The 22,270-nt window shown below is 48.8% G+C and overlaps 1 protein-coding gene across 2 annotated transcripts in view; it reads left to right on the forward strand.

Annotated features, from left to right (window-relative positions):
- The window catches only part of LOC124032171 (reelin-like), a 338,397-nt gene that overhangs the window by 307,491 nt on the left and 8,636 nt on the right, over positions 1-22,270 (forward strand). For both annotated transcript variants that reach the window (XM_046344341.1, XM_046344351.1), the window contains exons 48-66: positions 3,297-3,546; positions 3,921-4,089; positions 5,228-5,368; positions 6,131-6,308; positions 6,817-7,010; positions 7,391-7,647; positions 9,254-9,408; positions 9,660-9,874; positions 10,138-10,315; positions 11,361-11,536; positions 11,698-11,804; positions 14,109-14,351; positions 14,490-14,665; positions 14,928-15,001; positions 16,460-16,621; positions 18,125-18,282; positions 19,297-19,516; positions 20,041-20,238; positions 20,585-20,683. In XM_046344341.1, the coding sequence (XP_046200297.1) occupies positions 3,297-3,546; positions 3,921-4,089; positions 5,228-5,368; positions 6,131-6,308; positions 6,817-7,010; positions 7,391-7,647; positions 9,254-9,408; positions 9,660-9,874; positions 10,138-10,315; positions 11,361-11,536; positions 11,698-11,804; positions 14,109-14,351; positions 14,490-14,665; positions 14,928-15,001; positions 16,460-16,621; positions 18,125-18,282; positions 19,297-19,516; positions 20,041-20,238; positions 20,585-20,683 (3,350 nt within the window). The remainder of the gene's footprint in view (positions 1-3,296; positions 3,547-3,920; positions 4,090-5,227; positions 5,369-6,130; positions 6,309-6,816; positions 7,011-7,390; positions 7,648-9,253; positions 9,409-9,659; positions 9,875-10,137; positions 10,316-11,360; positions 11,537-11,697; positions 11,805-14,108; positions 14,352-14,489; positions 14,666-14,927; positions 15,002-16,459; positions 16,622-18,124; positions 18,283-19,296; positions 19,517-20,040; positions 20,239-20,584; positions 20,684-22,270) is intronic.

The following is a 22,270-nucleotide window of genomic DNA, read 5'->3' on the forward strand; positions in this document are numbered from 1 at the left end:
CTCACAATCAAATGCCGACCGTATTACCTCCCAAGAGAAATCTCTTCGGTTATGGTCACAGCCGTGTATATCCCACCTCAAGCCGATACCACGACGGCCCTCAAAGAACTAAACTGGACTTTATGCAAACTGGAAACCACATATCCTGAGGCCGCATTTATTGTAGCTGGGGATTTTAACAAAGCAATTTTGAGGAAAATGCTATCGAAGTTCTACCAACACATTGACTTGCAGTACACGCGCTGGAAAAACATTGGAGCACTGCTACTAAACTTTTCGAAAAGGCCCTCCCCCGCCCTCCCTTTGGCTAATCTGATAATGACTCCATTTTGCTCATCCCTTCCGATAGTCAGAAACTAAAACAGGAAGTACCCGTGCTAAGGTCTACTCTACGCTGGTCTGACCAATCGGAATCCATGCTTCAAGATTGTGTTGATCACGCGGACTGGTATTTGTTCCGGGTAGCCTATGAGAATAACATTGACAAATACACAGATATGGTGACTGAGTTCATCAGGAAGTGCATTGGAGATGATGTACCCACTGTGAGATTTAAAACCTATCCAAACCAGAAACCGTGGATAGATGGCAGCATTCGTGAAAAACTGAAAGCACGAACCATCACATTTAACCACGGCAAGGTGACTGGGAATACGGTTGAATACAAATACAGTTATGTGCTCCATAAGACAATATGTGTTTTTATTTAACCTTTATAGAATATAGTGCCCTTCAAGCTCATCATTAAGCTCGGGGCGCTGGGTCTGAGTACCCCCCCCTTTTGCAACTGGGTCCTGGACTTCCTGACGGGCCGCCCCCAGGTGGTGAAAGTAGAAAACAATACCTCCACTTCGCTGATCCTCAACACTGGGGCCCCACACGGGTGCATGCTGAGCCCCCTCCTGTACTCCCTGTTCACCCATGACTGCGTGGCCACGAACGCCTCCAACTCAATCAGACGACACAACAGTAGTAGGCCTGATTACCAACAATGACGAGACAGCGTACACAGAGGTGGTGAGGGCCCTGGGAGAGTGGTGCCAGGAAAATAACCTCTCACTCAACGTCAACAAAACAAAGGAGATGATCATGGACTTCAGGAAACAGCAGAGGGAGCAGCCCCCTATCCACATCTACGGGACAGTAGTGGAGAAGGTGGAAAGCTTCAAGTTCCTCAGCGAACACATCACTGACGATCTGAAATGGTCCACCCACACAGACAGTGTGGTAAAGAAGGCCAACAGCGCCTCTTCAACCTCAGGAGGCTGAAGAAATTAGGCTTGGCCCCTAAAACCCTCACAAACTCCAGAGGGTGGTGCGATCTGCCCAACGCATCACCGGGGACAAACTACCTGCCCTCCAGGACACCTACAGCACCCAATGTCACAGGAAGGACAAAAATAACATCAAGGCCATCAACCACTGGAGCCACAGCCTGTTCACCCCGCTATCATCCAGAAGGCGAGGTCAATACAGGTGAATCAGAGCTTGAGTATCTCAAGGCCATCAGACTGTTAACTTCTTGCGTCAAGCCAACCCGTATTCGGTATCATGACTACAGCCTCAAGGCCATTACCATAACGCAACGTTAACTATTCATGAAAATCGCAAATGAAATTAAATCAATATGCTAGCTCTCATGCTTAGCCTTTTGTTAACAACACTGTCATCTCAGATTTTCAAAAATATGCTTCTCTACCATAGCAAACTAGCATTTAGCATTTAGCGTTAGCATTTAGCATTAGCATTTAGCATTAGCATTAGCAGACAACATTTTCACAAAAACCAGCAAAAACATTCAATAAATCATTTACCTTTGAAGAACTTCGGATGTTTTCAATGAGGAGACTCAGTTAGATAGCAAATGTTCAGTTTTTCATGAAAGATTTTTTGGGCTGGAGAAATCGGTCCGTTTTCTGCATCACGTTTCGCTACCAAAAAAAAACGCAAATTCAGTTATCCAAACGGCGAACGTTTTTCCAAATTAACTCCATAATATCGACTGAAACATGGCAAACGTTGTATCGTTCCTGGAAGTATGAGTCTCCTTCTGTATCGCACGGTAAAATAATTGCCACTGGGAATTACGCACCAAATTAGACAAAGGACACCGGACGGCCTCCTGGCAAATGTAGTCTCTTATGGCCAATCTTCCAATGATATGCCTACAAATATGTCACAATGCTGCAGACATCTTGGACGAACGGCAGAGCACATAAGTTCGTTCACAGCACATTCACAGCCATATAAGGAGACCAGAGTAAAACAGAGCGTCAAAAATCCTGCTCATTTCCTGTTTGAAGTTTCATCTTGGTTTCGCCTGTAGCATCAGTTCTGGGGCACTCACAGATCATATCTTTGCAGTTTTGAAAACGTCAGAGTGTTTTCTTTCCAAAGCTGGCAATTATATGCATAGTCGAGCATCTTTTCGTGACAAAATATTGTGCTTAAAACAGGCATGTTTTTTTATCCAATAATGACATAGCGCCCCCATAGGTTGAAGAGGTTAAATAGCCATCACTAGCCGGCTTCCACCCGGTTACGCAACCCTGCACCTTAGAGACTGCTGCCCTATATACATAGACATCACTGGACACTTTAATAATGGAAAACTAGTCACTTTAATAATGTTTACATACTGCTTTACTCATCTCATATGTATATACTGTATTCTATTCTACTGTATTTACTAACTAGTCACTTTAATAATGTTAACATACTGCTTTACTCATCTCATATGTATATACTGTATTCTATTCTACTGTATTTACTAACTAGTCACTTTAATAATGTTAACATACTGCTTTACTCATTTCATATGTATATACTGTATTCTATTCTACTGTATGTTAGTCAATGCCACTCTGACATTGCTCAATCTAATATTTATATATTTCTTAATTCCATTCTTTTACTTTTAGATTTGTGTGTATTGTTGTAAATAGTTAGATGGAGCTAGAAACACAGGCATTTCACTACACACGCAATAACATCTTAAATATGTGTATGTGACCGATACAATTTGATTTAGATTTTGACATACACAATCCACTTCTCAATTGTTTATTAAAGGCTTAAAAATAATTTTCTAACCTGCCTCCTCCCCTTCATCGACACTGATTGAAGTGGATTTAACAGGTGACATCAATAAGGGATCATAACTTTCACCTGGATTCACCTGGTCAGTCTGTCATGGAAAGAACGTTTTGTATAGTCAGTGTGTATATATATCGGCCAATCAGTATACAGCATCCTGCCTGTATGACAGGAACCTACGTCTCTCTTTCCTCTACCAGCTGGTGGTGGGTGGCAGTGCCAGTGGCTGGGGACCTCTGGAGGACGACTTCTCCTCTATGGACGGTCGTTCCTGGCTGCTCCACCCCGGGGGAACCCGTATGCCCGTGTGTGGTTCTGACGGGGCGGCCTTCGCCTTTATAGAGAAGTCCAACACGCGCTACGCTGTCACCACAGACATCAGCCTGGGTCATGATGCGTTCATACAGTTTGACTTCTCAGCTTCCTGCTCGGTCACCAACTCCTGCTACGGTGAGAGAGCCACTGGGGAGAGGACATTTAAGACATTACATTTAAGTCATTTAGCAGACGCTCTTATCCAGAGCGACTTACAAATTGGTGCATTCACCTTATGACATCCAGTGGAACAGTCACTTTACAATAGTGCATCTAAATCTTAAATGGACATAAGAGGTTGTCAGTGGGGTTGGTAGAGTGGTAATGCGTTAGGTTCACACACAAAAGGTTATAAGAAGCAATGAAATGATACTTTTCATTGACTTTGATTGATTGGCCCGTGTCGTATTGAATACCCGGGCTACGCTAGGTAAACATGACTTTACAATAAATACTGATGTCTTGTGTCTCTCTGTGTGTCTTTCTTGGTCTTCTTTTGTCCATCACAGCCATTGAACTAGAGTATTCTCTGGACCTGGGTCTGAGCTGGCAGCCTCTGGTGAGAGACTGTCTCCCCACCAGCCCAGACTGCTCCTCCTACACCTTACAGAGACTGCTGGTAGCAGACACCTACAACAAGTGGGGCCGAGTCACTCTGCCAATCCCCACCTATGCCAGGTCAGTTACATGTTGATGGACTGCCAATCCCCACCTATGCCAGGTCAGTTACATGTTGATGGACTGCCAATCCCCACCTATAGCAGGTCAGTTACATGTTGATGGACTGCCAATCCCCACCTATAGCAGGTCAGTTACATGTTGATGGACTGCCAATCCCCACCTATAGCAGGTCAGTTACATGTTGATGGACTGCCAATCCCCACCTATGCCAGGTCAGTTACATGTTGATGGACTGCCAATCCCCACCTATAGCAGGTCAGTTACATGTTGATGGACTGCCAATCCCCACCTATGCCAGGTCAGTTACATGTTGATGGACTGCCAATCCCCACCTATGCCAGGTCAGTTACATGTTGATGGACTGCCAATCCCCACCTATAGCAGGTCAGTTACATGTTGATGGACTGCCAATCCCCACCTATGCCAGGTCAGTTACATGTTGATGGACTGCCAATCCCCTCCTATAGCAGGTCAGATACATGTTGATGGACTGCCAATCCCCACCTATAGCAGGTCAGATACATGTTGATAGACTGCCAATCCCCACCTATAGCAGGTCAGTTAAATGTTGATGGACTGCCAATTCCCACCTATAGCAGGTCAGTTACATGTTGATGGACTGCCAATCCCCACCTATAGCAGGTCAGTTACATGTTGATGGACTGCCAATCCCCACCTATGCCAGGTCAGTTACATGTTGATGGACTGCCAATCCCCACCTATAGCAGGTCAGTAACATGTTGATGGACTGCCAATCTCACCTATAGCAGGTCAGTTACATCCCCACTTATAGCAGGTCAGTTACATCCCCTCCTATAGCAGGTCAGTTACATGTTGATGGACTGCCAATCCCACCTATAGCAGGTCAGTTACATGTTGATGGACTGCCAATCTCCACCTATAGCAGGTCAGTTACATATTGATGGACTGCCAATCTGCCAATAGGGCAACTGGAAGACACAGACACTAGAATGCATGTAAACATTCACACACTCTCTCTCATGCTTCTACACCTGCATTGCTTGCTGTTTGGGGTTTTAGGCTGGGTTTCTGTACAGCACTTTGAGATATCAGCTGATGTACGAAGGGCATTTATAAATACATTTGATTTGATTTTGATCTGGTGTGTCTGCAGGTCTCCAGCCACTCGGTTCCGTTGGTTCCAACAGGCTCCGTTTGACAAGCAGCAGACCTGGGCTCTGGACAACCTCTACATCGGAGACGGCTGCCCTGACATGTGCTCCGGACACGGACGCTGCCAGCAGAGCTCCTGTGTGTGAGTGAACGTACCCACCAGTAGGGCTGTAAAATTCCAGAAACGTTCCCAAACTTGAGGGTTTTTTCCCGAAATCCTGATTGGAGAATTCCTAGTTCCTACCAGAGTTGAATGCTGCAGCTGCAATGAATGATTAGCCAAGTGTAGCCTTGCGTTTTAACTTGAGTTTAGCCATCAGGTGGAAGACTGGAACTCGGAAATCTCAGACCTCCGATCTCAGTGCATTCAAGACAACTGGGAATTCGGAAATCTCAGACTTCCGATCTCAGTGCATTCAAGACAACTGGGAATTCGGAAATCTCAGACTTCCGATCTCAGTGCATTCAAGACAACTGGGAATTCGGAAATCTCAGACTTCCGATCTCAGTGCATTCAAGACAACTGGGAATTCGGAAATCTCAGACTTCCGATCTCAGTGCATTCAAGACAACTGGGAATTCGGAAATCTCAGACTTCCGATCTCAGTGCATTCAAGACAACTGGGAATTCGGAAATCTCAGACTTCCGATCTCAGTGCATTCAAGACAACTGGGAATTCGGAAATCTCAGACTTCCGATCCCAGTGCATTCAAGACAACTGGGAATTCGGAAATCTCAGACTTCCGACCTCAGTGCACACAGTCCACACATCATATTTTTTATTCTAGCACTGGAATTTAAAAAAAGTAAGTTCTATTCTGGACCTTACTATCGCCTCAGCTATTTGCATCATTATAATGTGAATTTGGGATAATATCTCCCCCCCATCCCCTCCCCATGTAGGTGTGATCCAGAGTGGGGAGGGGAGTACTGTGATGAGCCTGTGGCCCCTCTGCCCTCCCAGCTAAAGGACAGCTTCAGCCGAGCCCCCTCTCTCAGCCACTGGCACCTGTTGACTGGAGCAAAACTCAGTACTGTGTGTGGGGCCGTGGCATCTGGTGCTGCACTGCACTTCAGTGGGGTAACTGTCTGTCTGTCTGTCTGTCTGTCTGTCTGTCTGTCTGTCTGTCTGTCTGTCTGTCTGTCTGTCTGTCTGTCTGTCTGTCTGTCTGTCTGTCTGTCTGTCTATCAATCTGTCTATCAATCTGTCTATCAATTTACCTATCAGTCTATCACCAGAATTTAAATTTGCGCCAAAACCTGGTCTGTTCGTATCTCTTCATCTAACCTGTCTATCTTTCTTTCTCACTTCTTTGATCTCTCTCTCTCTCTCTCTCTCTCTCTCTCTCTCTCTCTCTCTCTCTCTCTCTCTCTCTCTCTCTCTCAATCTCTCCCCCTCTCCCTCTCTCTCTCTCTCTCTCTCTCTCCCTCTCTCTCTCTCTCTCTCTCTCTCTCTCTCTCTCTCTCTCTCTCTCTCTCTCTCTGTCTCTCCTCTCCCTCTCCCTCTCCCTCTCCCTCTCTCTCTCTCTCTCTCCCTCTCCCTCTCCCTCTCCCTCTCCCTCTCCCTCTCCCTCTCTCTCTCCCTCCAGAGTTGTAGTCGTCAGCTGGTGACAGTGGATCTGAACCTGACCAACGCAGAGTTCATCCAATTCTACTTCATGTACGGCTGCATGATCCCGCCTAGCAACCGTAACCAGGGCGTGCTGCTGGAGTTCAGCCTGAACGGAGGCATCAACTGGAATCTGCTGACAGAGATCTTCTATGACCTGTACAGCAAGCCTGGGTACGTGTTCTTCATTAAACCTACTGTACTGTGTATATATATATATACACGGTTGGAAGTGTAACAGACTGGTTCACTGGGACCCTCTGCACAACAACTCTTCATATTCACTGACCAAAACAAACAAAAAACTCATGAAGGTCTGTTTACGGAAACTTCGACGAATCTTACTGGGACTCTCTTTCACATCAGATGTTCCAGTCCTAACCTGTGTGTGTGTGTGTGTGTGTGTGTGTGTGTGTGTGTGTGTGTGTGTGTGTGTGTGTGTGTGTGTGTGTGTGTGTGTGTGTGTGTGTGTGTGTGTGTGTGTGTGTGTGTGTGTGTGTGTGTGTGTGTGTGTGTGTGTGTGTGTGTGTGTGTGTGTGTGTGTGTGTGTTTAGATTTGTCAACGTGCTGCTACCCCCAGCAGCACGTCAGGAAGGGGTGCGTGTTCGCTGGTGGCAGCCGACACACGAAGGAGCGGACCACGGCGACTGGGCGCTGGACAACGTTCTGATTGCCGGCTCTGACCCGCGGGCTCAGATAACTGACACTTTCGGAGGGGTGGCGCTGCCCAACCACGAGAGAGCTCCCTCAGATGGTACCCCCACAGGCAGGATAGGACTCCTCAGTGAGGAAGAGGAGGAGAGCACCTCAGGTATATACACAGGGGACAATGCCACCACACACACCGCCACAAGTACACATCACAACTACAGGTACACACACAACTACAGGTACACACACATCTACAGGTACACACACAACTACAGGTACACACACACACAACTACAGGTACACACACACACAACTACAGGTACACACACACACACAACTGCAGGTAAACACACAACCACAGGTACACACACATCTACAGGTACACACACAACTACAGGTACACACACAACTACAGGTACACACACAACTACAGGTACACATCACAACTACAGGTACACACACAACTACAGGTACACTCAACTACAGGTACACTCAGCTACAGGTACCCACACAACTACAGGTACACACACAGCTACAGGTACACACACAACTACAGGTACACACACAACTACAGGTACACACACAACTACAGGTAAACACACACAACTACAGGTACACACACAACTACAGGTACACACACAACTACAGGTACACACACAACCACAGGTACACACACAACTACAGGTACACACACACAACTACAGGTACAAACACAACTACAGGTACACACACAACTGCAGGTAAACACACAACCACAGGTACACACACATCTACAGGTACACACACAACTACAGGTACACACACAACTACAGGTACACACACAACTACAGGTACACATCACAACTACAGGTACACACACAACTACAGGTACACTCAACTACAGGTACACTCAGCTACAGGTACCCACACAACTACAGGTACACACACAGCTACAGGTACACACACAACTACAGGTACACACACAACTACAGGTACACACACAACTACAGGTAAACACACACAACTACAGGTACACACACAACTACAGGTACACACACAACTACAGGTACACACACAACCACAGGTACACACACAACTACAGGTACACACACAACCACAGGTACACACACATCTACAGGTACACACACAACCACAGGTACACACAGCTACAGGTACACACACAACTACAGGTACACACACATCTACAGGTACACACACAACCACAGGTACACACAGCTACAGGTACACACACAACTACAGGTACACACACAACTACAGGTACACACACAACTACAGGTACACACACAACTACAGTTACACACACAACCACAGGTACACACACAACCACAGGCACACACAACCATAGACACACACAACCACAGGTACACACACAGGGGCTTTGTCAGTCACGCGGGCCCTAGTTCCTGTGATTTTAGTGATCGTCGAGTTAAACGATCAACTTTCAAGTTAGGTTTCATTCTATTAGGCAAAGACCATGTTAAATACTACAACTGCTTTAGGAGAAAAACTATTATACAGAATCTTTAACTGTACGAAGTCAACGGAAACAGGCATTTTATTTTTTATATTTTTATTTTTTGTAATCCTCTCCCCACTCTCTCTCCCTCTTCCCTCACTCTCTCTCCGACTTCCTCTCCCCTATCCCTCCCCCTCACCCTCCACTCATTCTCTCTCCATCTTCCTCCCTCACCTGCTCCCCTATCCCTCTCCCTCTCCCCTATCACTCCACCTTTCCCTCTCCCTCTCCCTCCCTCTCTCCCCTCCAGTGAGTGACCATTGGCTGTTCAGTGAGGACTGTGCAGTACAGAGATTCTGTAGTTCTCCAGACGGTGTGATGGCGTGCGGTAGTGACGACGGGAGAGAGGTGTACGCTGTCACACATGACATTATACCCGACAAAGACTGGGTCATGCAGTTCAAGGTAAGAGACTGTGTCTGTTTGTGTGCAGTGATTTAATTAGGTACCGGTGCCTCTTCTAATATAATGAACAACAGCACCTAAAAGGACTAATGTCACCTTTTGTTATTCTACAATGGCTTAGATAGATGTGTTTCCCTGTTATTAACAGATAGCAGACATCTTTGTTTGGGTGTGAATACAGACAGCATTATTAACACACGTGTCCATTGAGGTTACGATAACGGAGTATGTTTCCCCGTGTGTCTTTACAGATAGCAGTGGGCTGCGATGTTCCAGAGCGCCAGGCAGAGCGCCAGGTCCACGTCCAGTACTCTGTGGACTTCGGCGTGTCCTGGAGATACCTGGTGCTCCAGTGTCTCCCTGCGGACCCTCGCTGTGGAGGACAGGTCTCCCAGCCCAGCGTCTTCTTCCCTGCCCGGGGCTGGAAGAGGGCCGTTTACCCCCTACCGGACAGCCTGACAGACACGTGAGTGACACTTGGGGGGGGTCCTGTTATATCAGCAGCCCTTGAGGGGGGTCCTGTTATATCAGCAGCCCTTGGGTGGGGGGGGGGGTCCTGTTATATCAGCAGCCCTTGGGTGGGGGGGTCCTGTTATATCAGCAGCCCTTGGGTGGGGGGTCCTGTTATATCAGCAGCCCTTGGGTGGGGTGGGTCCTGTTATATCAGCAGCCCTGGGGGGGGGGGTCTTACATTGGTTCTGGAACTATATTATGTGTTATGTTCTGCAGCGCGGTCCGTTTCCGGTTTTACCAGCAGCACTCTGACACCCAGTGGGCTGTGGAGAACTTCTACATCGGGCCGGCCTGTGACGGCCACTGTGGGGGACATGGAGACTGTCTAGACCAGAGATGTCTCTGTGACCCTGGTTTCACTGGACCCAACTGCTACGCCAGCACTTCTCTCAAGGTGTCAATCAGTTCATCAATCTTTATTTATTTAGTACATTTTCATACAAGTTGTTCCTATCCGGCTCAAAGGCCACGTCTCACAGGACCACGTCTCATAGAACCACGTCTCATAGAACCACGTCTCATAGAACCAAGTCTCATAGAACCGCGTCTCATAGGACCACGTCTCACAGGACCACGTCTCATAGGACCACGTCTCATAGGACCGCGTCTCATAGGACCACGTCTCATAGGACCGCGTCTCATAGAACCACGTCTCCTCATAGAACCACGTCTCATAGGACCGCGTCTCATAGAACCACGTCTCATAGGACCACATCTCATAGGACCATGTCTCATAGAACCACGTCTCATAGAACCACGTCTCATAGGACCACGTCTCATAGAACCACGTCTCATAGAACCACGTCTCACAGGACCACGTCTCATAGAACCACGTCTCATAGAACCACGTCTCACAGGACCACGTCTCATAGAACCACGTCTCATAGGACCATGTCTCATAGAACCACGTCTCCTCATAGAACCACATCTCATAGAACCACGTCTCATAGAACCACGTCTCATAGAACCACGTCTCACAGGACCACGTCTCATAGAACCACGTCTCATAGGACCACGTCTCATAGAACCACGTATCATAGGACTACGTCTCATAGAACCACGTCTCATAGAGCCGCCTCTCATAGAACCACTTCTCATAGAACCACGTCTCATAGGGCCACGTCTCATAGGGCCACGTCTCATAGAACCACGTCTCATAGGACCACGTCTCATAGAACCACGTCTCATAGAACCACGTCCATAGGACCGTGTCTCATAGGACCATGTCTCATAGGACCACGTCTCATAGAGCCGCCTCTCATAGAACCACTTCTCATAGAACCACGTCTCATAGGACCACGTCTCATAGGACCACGTCTCATAGGACCATGCCTTTTGAACACTCCATTAACTCTTGTGTGTGTAACAAAGTGTTGGGAAAAGAGAAGAAGAGACATTCCCCTTCTGTGGACAATAAAGTATCTATTCCATTCTTATAGGCGTCTCTGAAGGAGCGTTTTGACTGGGAGGGGGCCCCAGGTCCTCAGTGGCAGGTCCTGGAGGGGGGCCATCCCTGTACTGACTGTGGGGTGCTGGTGGAGGGGACAGCCCTGTACTTTGGAGGGTCAGATGCCAGACAGGCCGTCACCACTGACCTGGACCTACGCGGAGCCAAGTTAGTAACTCTACTGTTAGTCTTCTCAGGGTTCGGTTATACAATTTGTATATAGTTAGTTATTTTTTGTCAATTCAGGCTTTTTAAGATTCCCTTTCAATGTGTGTATGTGTCTCGTAATCTTCCTCTTCAAACGTAATCTTCCTCTTCTTCTTCTTTAGGTTTGTAGAATACTGGGCCAGGATTGGCAGTGAAGACAACATGACCATATGCCATCGCCCAACCTGTCGTAAAGAGGGAGTGCTGCTGGACTACTCCACAGATGGAGGTATGAAACAACAATAAACAGACAGACATTTAGAAATAAATCCACGTAGCTCCATCAGCACGGGAATCCTAACGATTAACCTGATGGAGAACCAGCAGGGGAATCCTAACGATTAACCTGATGGAGAACCAGCAGGGGAATCCTAACGATTAACCTGATGGAGAACCAGCAGGGGAATCCTAACGATTAACCTGATGGAGAACCAGCAGGGGAATCCTAACGATTAACCTGATGGAGAACCAGCAGGGGAATCCTAATGATTAACCTGATGGAGTACCAGCAGGGGAATCCTAATGATTAACCTGATGGAGAACCAGCAGGGGAATCCTAATGATTAACCTGATGGAGAACCAGCAGGGGAATCCTAACGATTAACCTGATAGAGAACCAGCAGGGGAATCCTAACGATTAACCTGATGGAGAACCAGCAGGGGAATCCTAACGATTAACCTGATGGAGAACCAGCAGGGGAATCCTAACGATTAACCTGATGGAGAACCAGCAGGGGAATCCTAACGATTAACCTGATGGAGAACCAGCAGGGGAATCCTAACGATTAACCTGATGGAGAACCAGCAGGGGAATCATAACGATTAACCTGATGGAGAACCAGCAGGGGAATCCTAACGATTAACCTGATAGAGAACCAGCAGGGGAATCCTAACGATTAACCTGATGGAGAACCAGCAGGGGAATCCTAACGATTAACCTGATGGAGAACCAGCAGGGGAATCCTAACGATTAACCTGATAGAGAACCAGCAGGGGAATCCTAACGATTAACCTGATGGAGAACCAGCAGGGGAATCCTAACGATTAACCTGATGGAGAACCAGCAGGAGAATCCTAACGATTAACCTGATGGAGAACCAGCAGGGGAATCCTAACGATTAACCTGATGGAGAACCAGCAGGGGAATCCTAACGATTAACCTGATGGAGAACCAGCAGGGGAATCCTAACGATTAACCTGATGGAGAACCAGCAGGGGAATCCTAACGATTAACCTGATGGAGTACCAGCAGGGGAATCCTAACGATTAACCTGATGGGGAACCAGCAGGCGAATCCTAACGATTAACCTGATGGAGAACCAGCAGGGGAATCCTAACGATTAACCTGATGGAGAACCAGCAGGGGAATCCTAACGATTAACCTGATGGAGAACCAGCAGGGAAATCCTAACGATTAACCTGATGGAGAACCAGCAGGGGAATCCTAACGATTAACCTGATGGAGAACCAGCAGGGGAATCCTAACGATTAACCTGATGGAGAACCAGCAGGGGAATCCTAACGATTAACCTGATGGAGAACCAGCAGGGGAATCCTAACGATTAACCTGATGGAGAACCAGCAGGGGAATCCTAACGATTAACCTGATGGAGAACCAGCAGGGGAATCCTAACGATTAACCTGATGGAGTACCAGCAGGGGAATCCTAACGATTAACCTGATGGAGAACCAGCAGGGAAATCCTAACGATTAACCTGATGGAGAACCAGCAGGGGAATCCTAACGATTAACCTGATGGAGAACCAGCAGGGGAATCCTAACGATTAACCTGATGGAGAACCAGCAGGGGAATCCTAACGATTAACCTGATGGAGAACCAGCAGGGGAATCCTAACGATTAACCTGATGGAGAACCAGCAGGGGAATCCTAACGATTAACCTGATGGAGAACCAGCAGGGGAATCCTAACGATTAACCTGATGGAGAACCAGCAGGGGAATCCTAACGATTAACCTGATGGAGTACCAGCAGGGGAATCCTAACGATTAACCTGATGGAGAACCAGCAGGCGAATCCTAACGATTAACCTGATGGAGAACCAGCAGGGGAATCCTAATGATTAACCTGAAGGAGAACCAGCAGGGGAATCCTAACGATTAACCTGATGGAGAACCAGCAGGGGAATCCTAACGATTAACCTGATGGAGAACCAGCAGGGGAATCCTAACGATTAACCTGATGGAGAACTAGCAGGGGAATCCCAACGATTAACCTGAAGGAGAACCATCAGGGGAATCCTAATGATTAACCTGAATAATATTAGAATATTACAGAGATCCATCACTTCATCCTCATGTCTGTCCCTCCCTCCCTCTCCCTCTCTCTCTCTCTCTCTCTCTCTCTCTCTCTCTCTCTCTCTCTCTCTCTCTCTCTCTCTCTCTCTCTCTCTCCCTACCTCCCTACCTCCCTCCATCCCTCTCCCTCTCCCTCCCTCTCTCCCTCTCTCTCTCTCTCTCTCTCTCTCTCTCTCTCTCTCTCTCTCTCTCTCTCTCTCTCTCTCTCTCTCTCCCAGGTGTGTCCTGGACCCTGCTCCATGAGATGGACTATCTGAAGTATGTGTCTGTGAGGCGTGATTACATTGTAATACCAGAGGAGGCGTTATCTAATGCTACACGGTTGCGGTGGTGGCAGCCCTTCCACGTCTCCTCTGGTCTGGCGACATCCGGGCCGGAGCGAGCTCAGTGGGCCGTCGACAACATCCTGGTGGGAGGGTCCGACATCAACCCCTCCACCCTGCTCGACAACTTCGATGAAGGTAAACAGATTGTGCTGTATCACCTTCGGAAAAGAATGGGAGTCTCTTTCTACGTTTTTAAATGCCCCTAGACAAATCTAAAAAAGACAATGGACAACTTTTCTTCTTCTCTTTCCCCCGTCCCCGTCTCTCTCTCAGAGGGTGTGTCCCATGAGGAGAGCTGGAGCTTCTATCCCAACGCGGTGCGTACAGCAGGCTTCTGTGGGAACCCCTCTTTCCACCTCTACTGGCCCAACAAGAAACAGGACGAAACGCACAACATTCTGGCCACCCGCGAGCTCATCGTACAGCCTGGGTACATCCTACAGTTTAAGGTATAACCCCTCAGCATTTACAGCTCGGCAGCATCCTACAGTCTTACATACAGTATTTAACATGAACAATAACAGCGGTCCAAGAAACATTCCCTGTGGAACACCATATTTAAAGGATAGCACGAATTCTTGGTTTTAGATAGCTGCTGCAAACCCATCTTAGCATTTACAACATGGCGACATCACACCGTTTCAGGTAACTGTTACTGTTTATCATTCTCGTGTAAGTCTGAGTCCTACTCTCCTTTTGTCTTCTGTGTAGATTGTGGTCGGTTGTGAGGCAGACAGCTGTGACGACCACCATTCTGTCCTGCTGCAGTACAGGAAGGATGCCAGGTGAGATGCTGCTAATGGAGGGTTCCGATGCGCTAGCTAAATGCCTTACTCACACAGTACACAGCCAGGGTTTGGGTCAATTCAGGGGAGAATGACTGCCCCCCCCCCCATTGATGCCAGGCAGTTCAAGGCAGACTGCTGTACTGCATTGCATTGTTTACAGAAAACAGAATCCCATTTTACAGTAAAGGGGAAAAAGGCAATCTATGTGTAAATAAATACACATTTTGAAGACAATCATGGTACCAATAATTACTTCTATTTCACCAGATGTCCTTTAAAATGTAAGGATAATTTAGTAGCCTGCAGTACCTCGGTCGGCCTTCAACTTGAGATAATCAATGAGAGGGGGCAGCACTGAGCTAGTGAGCTAGCCTGCAACGCAACTTCCCGAAGTAGCTCAAACTGCGCATGTAATGTCTACAAACATTTTCCACAAGACACAATCTTAACCAACTTCTTGGGTTCCAAATGCGCTACTGAGTCTTCACACAGATAAACGGTGTCACGTGACCGATGGCTTTGTCCATTCATATATACAGTCATTGGGTCAAATCCATTTCAATTCAGTCAATTCAGGAAGTGAACTGAAATTCTAATTACAAAATGTTCCTCATTAAAAAGTCATTGAAATTGACCACAACCCTTCTTTCTCCTCCCTCTTCCCCCTTCCCCTCCATCCTCTCTCTCCCTCTCTTCCCCCCTCCCCCTCCATCCTCCCTCTCTCTCTCTCTTCCCCCTCCCTCCATCCTCCCTCTCTCTCTCTTCCCTCCTCACCCTCCATCCTCCCTCTCTCTCTCTCTCTTCCCCCTCCCCTCCATTCTCTCTCTCTCTCTTCCCCCTCCCATCAATTCTCTCTCTCTCTCTCTCTCTCTCTCTCTCTCTCTCTCTCTCTCTCTCTCTCTCTCTCTCTCTCTCTCTCTCTCTCTCTCTCTCTTCCCCCTCCCCTCCATCCTCCCTCTCTCGCTCTTCCCCCTCCCCCTCCATCCTCCCTCTCTCTCTCTTCCCCCTCCCCTCCATCCTCACTCTCTCTCTTCCCCCCTCCCCCTCCATCCTCCCTCTCTCTCTCTTCCCCCTCCCCTCCATCCTCCCTCTCTCTCTCTTCCCCCTCCTCCCTCTCTCTCTCTCCCTCTTTCCCCCTTCCCCCTCCATCCTCTCTCTCTCTCTCCCCCTCCCCCTCCATCCTCTCTCTCTCTCACCCCCTCCCCCTCCATCCTCTCTCTCTCTCCCCCTCCCCCACCATTCTCTCTCTCTCTCTCTCTCTTCCCCCTCCCCTCCATCCTCCCTCTCTCTCTCTCTCTCTCTCTCTCTCTCTCTCTCTCTTCCCCCTCCCATCAATTCTCTCTCTCTCTCTCTCTCTCTCTCTCTCTCTCTCTCTCTCTCTCTCTCTCTCTCTCTCTCTCTCTCTCTCTCTCTCTCTTTCCCCCTCCCCTCCATCCTCCATCTCTCCCTCTCCAGGTCTGACTCATGGCAGCTGGTTCAGTCAGAGTGTATTCCCTCCTCTGTGAACAACGTGGGCTGTTCTCCCTTCATTTTCCATGAGTCCACCATCTACAGTCCAGTCAACAGCTCCAGCTGGACCAGGGTCACTGTTCAGCTGCCTGACCACGTCTCCTCAGGGTAGGACCGCTGTGTGTTTCTGACCACGTCTCCTCAGGGTAGGACCGCTGTGTGTTTCTGACCACGTCTCCTCAGGGTAGGACCGATGTGTGTTTCTGACCACGTCTTCTCAGGGTAGGACCGATGTGTGTTTCTGACCACGTCTCCTCAGGGTAGGACCGATGTGTGTTTCTGACCACGTCTCCTCAGGGTAGGACCGATGTGTGTTTCTGACCACGTCTCCTCAGGGTAGGACCGATGTGTGTTTCTGACCACGTCTCCTCAGGGTAGGACCGATGTGTGTTTCTGACCACGTCTCCTCAGGGTAGGACCGATGTGTGTTTCTGACCACGTCTCCTCAGGGTAGGACCGCTGTGTGTTTCTGACCATGTCATGTCAGGGCAGGACCGCTGTGTGTTTCTGACCACGTCATGTCAGGGCAGGACCGCTGTGTGTTTCTGACCACATCCCCTCAGGGCAGGACCGCTGTGTGTTTCTGACCACGTCATGTCAGGGCAGGACCGCTGTGTGTTTCTGACCACGTCTCCTCAGGGTAGGACCGCTGTGTGTTTCTGACCACGTCTCCTCAGGGTAGGACCGCTGTGTGTTTCTGACCACGTCATGTCAGGGCAGGACCGCTGTGTGTTTCTGACCACGTCTCCTCAGGGTAGGACCGCTGTGTGTTTCTGACCACGTCTCCTCAGGGTAGGACCGCTGTGTGTTTCTGACCACATCTCCTCAGGGTAGGACCGCTGTGTGTTTCTGACCACATCTCCTCAGGGTAGGACCGCTGTGTGTTTCTGACCATGTCATGTCAGGGCAGGACCGCTGTGTGTTTCTGACTACATCTCCTCAGGGTACGACCGCTGTGTGTTTCTGACCACGTCATGTCAGGGCAGGACCGCTGTGTGTTTCTGACCACGTCATGTCAGGGCAGGACCGCTGTGTGTTTCTGACCACGTCATGTCAGGGCAGGACCGCTGCAACCAGAAGGCTGCTGGTATCAGATCATGCATTTAGAACTGAACTCGTACCCCCCCCCATCCTGAAACTGGATGCTGTCTCTCAGGTGTTGATAGCCACCCCCCCCACCCCCCCCCATCCTGAAACTGGATGCTGTCTCTCAGGTGTTGATAGCCACCCCCCCCACCCCCCATCCTGAAACTGGATGCTGTCTCTCAGGTGTTGATAGCCCCCCACCCACCCCCCCCCACCCCCCCCCATCCTGAAACTGGATGCTGTCTCTCAGGTGTTGATAGCCACCCCTCCCCCACCCCCCACCCCATCCTGAAACTGGATGCTGTCTCTCAGGTGTTGATAGCCACCCCCCCCCACCCCACCCCCATCCTGAAACTGGATGCTGTCTCTCAGGTGTTGATAGCCACCCCTCCCCCACCCCCCACCCCATCCTGAAACTGGATGCTGTCTTTCAGGTGTTGATAGCCACCCCCCACCCCCCGACCGTGTGATAAAGCAAGTCCTATACGTTTTGTCTCATCTCCCCTCCCGTCTCCTTCCCTGCAGAGCCACGCAGTTCCGTTGGATCCAGAAGGAGGGTGCTGGCGAGCGTCATGGCTGGGGGGTTGACCAGGTCTACATTGGGGAGGCATGTCCAGGGATGTGTAGTGGTCATGGTTACTGCACAAGCGGGGTGGTCTGCATCTGTGACGAGGGACACCGTGGTGGGTAGCTGATAAGACTACAACACTGACACAAAGACTACAACACTGACACAAAGACTACAACCTCTAACACAAAGACTACAACACTGACACAAAGACTACAACCTCTAACACAAAGACTACAACACTGACACAAAGACTACAACACAGACATAAAGACTACAACACTGACACAAAGACTACAACCTCTAACACAAAGACTACAACATGGACACAAAGACTACAACACTGACACAAAGACTACAACCTCTAACACAAAGACTACAACCTCTAACACAAAGACTACAACACTGACACAAAGACTACAACACAGACATAAAGACTACAACACTGACACAAAGACTACAACCTCTAACACAAAGACTACAACATGGACACAAAGACTACAACACTGACACAAAGACTACAACACAGACATAAAGACTACAACACTGACACAAAGACTACAACCTCTAACACAAAGACTACAACACGGACATAAAGACTACAACACGGACATAAAGACTACAACACGGACATAAAGACTACAACACGGACATAAAGACTACAACACGGACATAAAGACTACAACACGGACACAAAGACTACAACCTCTAACACAAAGACTACAACACTGAAACAAAGACTACAACACTGACACAAAGACTACAACACTGACACAAAGACTACAACACTGACACAAACCACTCTTGTAATCATAATATATGTAATAATAATAATAATAATAATATATGCCATTTAGCAGACGCTTTTATCCAAAGCGACTTACAGTCATGTGTGCATACATTCTACGTATGGGTGGTCCCGGGGATCGAACCCACTACCCTGGCGTTACAAGCGCCATGCTCTACCAACTGAGCTACAGAAGGACCACATCATAACCTGATGTCCTTAACTTCCACCCTCTGAGTCTGGTTCCTCTCAGTCTGTTGTCTTTCTTACAGAGAGTTCTAATTGACAATTGATTGATTGAAATCTAGCATTCATATTGGTTCTGCTGCCTCCATCTCCCAGGTGATGACTGCTCCCTGTCCAGCAGTGACCTACCTAGCTCAATAAAGGATAACTTTGAGTCAGGCAGCGTGTCAGAGGAGAGCTGGCAACTCATCCAAGGGGGCGGAGTGGGAAGTGGGTGTGGCCAGCTCTCTCCCCACGCCCACGGAGACTCGCTCTACTTCAACGGCTGCAAGATGAGGCAGGCGATCACCAAGCCTCTGGACCTGACGCGAGCCAGGTATGGACTGGACAATGTACCGTACTAGCCTAGCCCACAGTCTATCCAACTACTGAAGGTACAGTGAGAGAAGTTTGTTTTACAGTACAGTACCTGTAAGACGAGGCCTGCGGTCACCAAACCTGTGAGACATGTACTAGTGGACACTGGACCATACTAGCGTAGCCTAGCCTAGCGTAACCTAGCCTTGACCACACAGAACCATACTAGCATAGCCTAACATAGCTTGTCCTAGCCTAGCCTAGCATAGCTTGTCCTAGCCCACTACTGAGGCCATTGAGTTCAATATACAGTATTACTCAAATGGAAAACTTGGAGGCTAAACTTGTAGAATCCATCCACAAATACTAAGGTATTCTTACCAGAACAATCTCTCTCCCTCCCTCTTTCTCTCCCCCTCCCCTCCTCTTCCCCCTTTCTCTCCCCCTCTCCCTCCCTCTTTCTCTCCCCCTCCCCTCATCTTTCTCTCCCCCTCCCCTCCTCTTCCCCCTTCCTCACTCTCTCTCTCCCCCTCTCTCCTACAGTAAGATCATGTTTGTGATGCAGATAGGCAGTGTGTCCCAGACAGACAGTTGTAACACAGCCCTGGACCAGGAAAACACAGTGGACAGGGCAGTCCTGCTGCAGTACACGGTCAATAACGGAGTCAGCTGGCACGTTATCGCCCAGCACCAGCCCAAAGACTTCATCAAGGCCCAGAGGGTTTCCTACAACATCCCACTGTGAGTGAACACGACGCTAACACTAACACGCACACACACACACACACACACACACACACACACACACACACACACACACACACACACACACACACACACACACACACACACACACACACACACACACACACACACACACACACACACACACACACACACCCTCTCTGAAAGCTAGAGAGTGTACTGGTCTTTGTTCCAGTCCAGCTCTAACACAACTGACTTCCATTAACAACCTGTTGCTTTCCAGCAGCAAGGTTGAGGTCCACTAGTCTAAAACCACACATACTGACACGCTAACTGCCTACTCTTGACCTCTGACCTCCTCTCCTCCTGCCGCCTGCCCCAGAGAGGCGAGGGCTAAAGGGGTGGCGCTGCGGTGGTGGCAGCCACGTCACGATGGAGCGGGACATGACCAGTGGGCGCTGGACCACGTGGAAGTAGTGCTGTGAGTATCACCGACCAACCTGGTACCCCTGGTCCCTAGAGAACCTCAGTCTGAGAACCTAGAGAACCTAGAGAACCTCCGTCTGAGAACCTAGAGAACCTCCGTCTGAGAACCTAGAGAACCTCCGTCTGAGAACCTAGACAACCTCTGTCTGAGAACCTAGAGAACCTCTGTCTGAGAACCTAGAGAACCTCTGTCTGAGAACCTAGAGAACCTCCGTCTGAGAACCTAGAGAACCTCCATCTGAGAACCTAGAGAACCTCCATCTGAGAACCAAGAAAACCTCCATCTGAGAACCTAGAGAACCTCAGTCTGCCCCTACCTCGGCCCCTAAAAACCTACCTCTCTCCACATAAACTGACACACACACACACACACACACACACACACACACACACACACACACACACACACACACACACACACACACACACACACACACACACACACACACACACACACACACACACACACACACATGCACCCCCATAGTGTGTGCTCAACTGTCAGGAAGGAAAATAAAGACTGAATGTTGTGACCGAGACGGTTTTCTGTGCTGGTTAGTGACTTCACAGTGACTTTGGTCTATTTGAATATTGTGTGAGACCATCTAATGCATACACAAAGCTTGTCACACACCGTCTACACACACCGTCTACACACACCGTCTACACACACCGTCTACACACACAGTCTACACACACAGTCTACACACACCGTCTACACACACCGTCTACACACACAGTCTACACACACAGTCTACACACACCGTCTACACACACCATCTACACACACCGTCTACACACACAGTCTCTACACACACAGTCTACACACCATCTACACACACCGTCTACACACACAGTCTACACACACCATCTACACACACAGTCTACACACACCATCTACACACACAGTCTACACACACCGTCTACACACACCATCTACACACACAGTCTACACACACCGTCTACACACACCGTCTACACACACCGTCTACACACACCATCTACACACACAGTCTACACACACCGTCTACACACACAGTCTACACACACCATCTACACACACAGTCTACACACACCGTCTACACACACAGTCTACACACACAGTCTACACACACCGTCTACACACACAGTCTACACACACCATCTACACACACAGTCTACACACACCGTCTACACACACCATACACACCATCTACACACACCATCTACACACACAGTCTACACACACAGTCTACACACACACACACACCGTCTACACACACCGTCTACACACACCGTCTACACACACAGTCTACACACACCGTCTACACACACAGTCTACACACACCGTCTACACACACAGTCTACACACACCGTCTACACACACCGTCTACACACACCGTCTACACACACCGTCTACACACACCGTCTACACACCGTCTACACACACAGTCTACACACACCGTCTACACACACAGTCTACACACACCGTCTACACACACACACCGTCTACACACACAGTCTACACACACCATCTACACACACTACACACACCGTCTACACACACGTCTACACACACAGTCTACACACACAGTCTACACAC

Source organism: Oncorhynchus gorbuscha, linkage group LG01, assembly GCF_021184085.1.
Source record: "Oncorhynchus gorbuscha isolate QuinsamMale2020 ecotype Even-year linkage group LG01, OgorEven_v1.0, whole genome shotgun sequence".
NCBI lineage: Eukaryota > Metazoa > Chordata > Actinopteri > Salmoniformes > Salmonidae > Oncorhynchus > Oncorhynchus gorbuscha.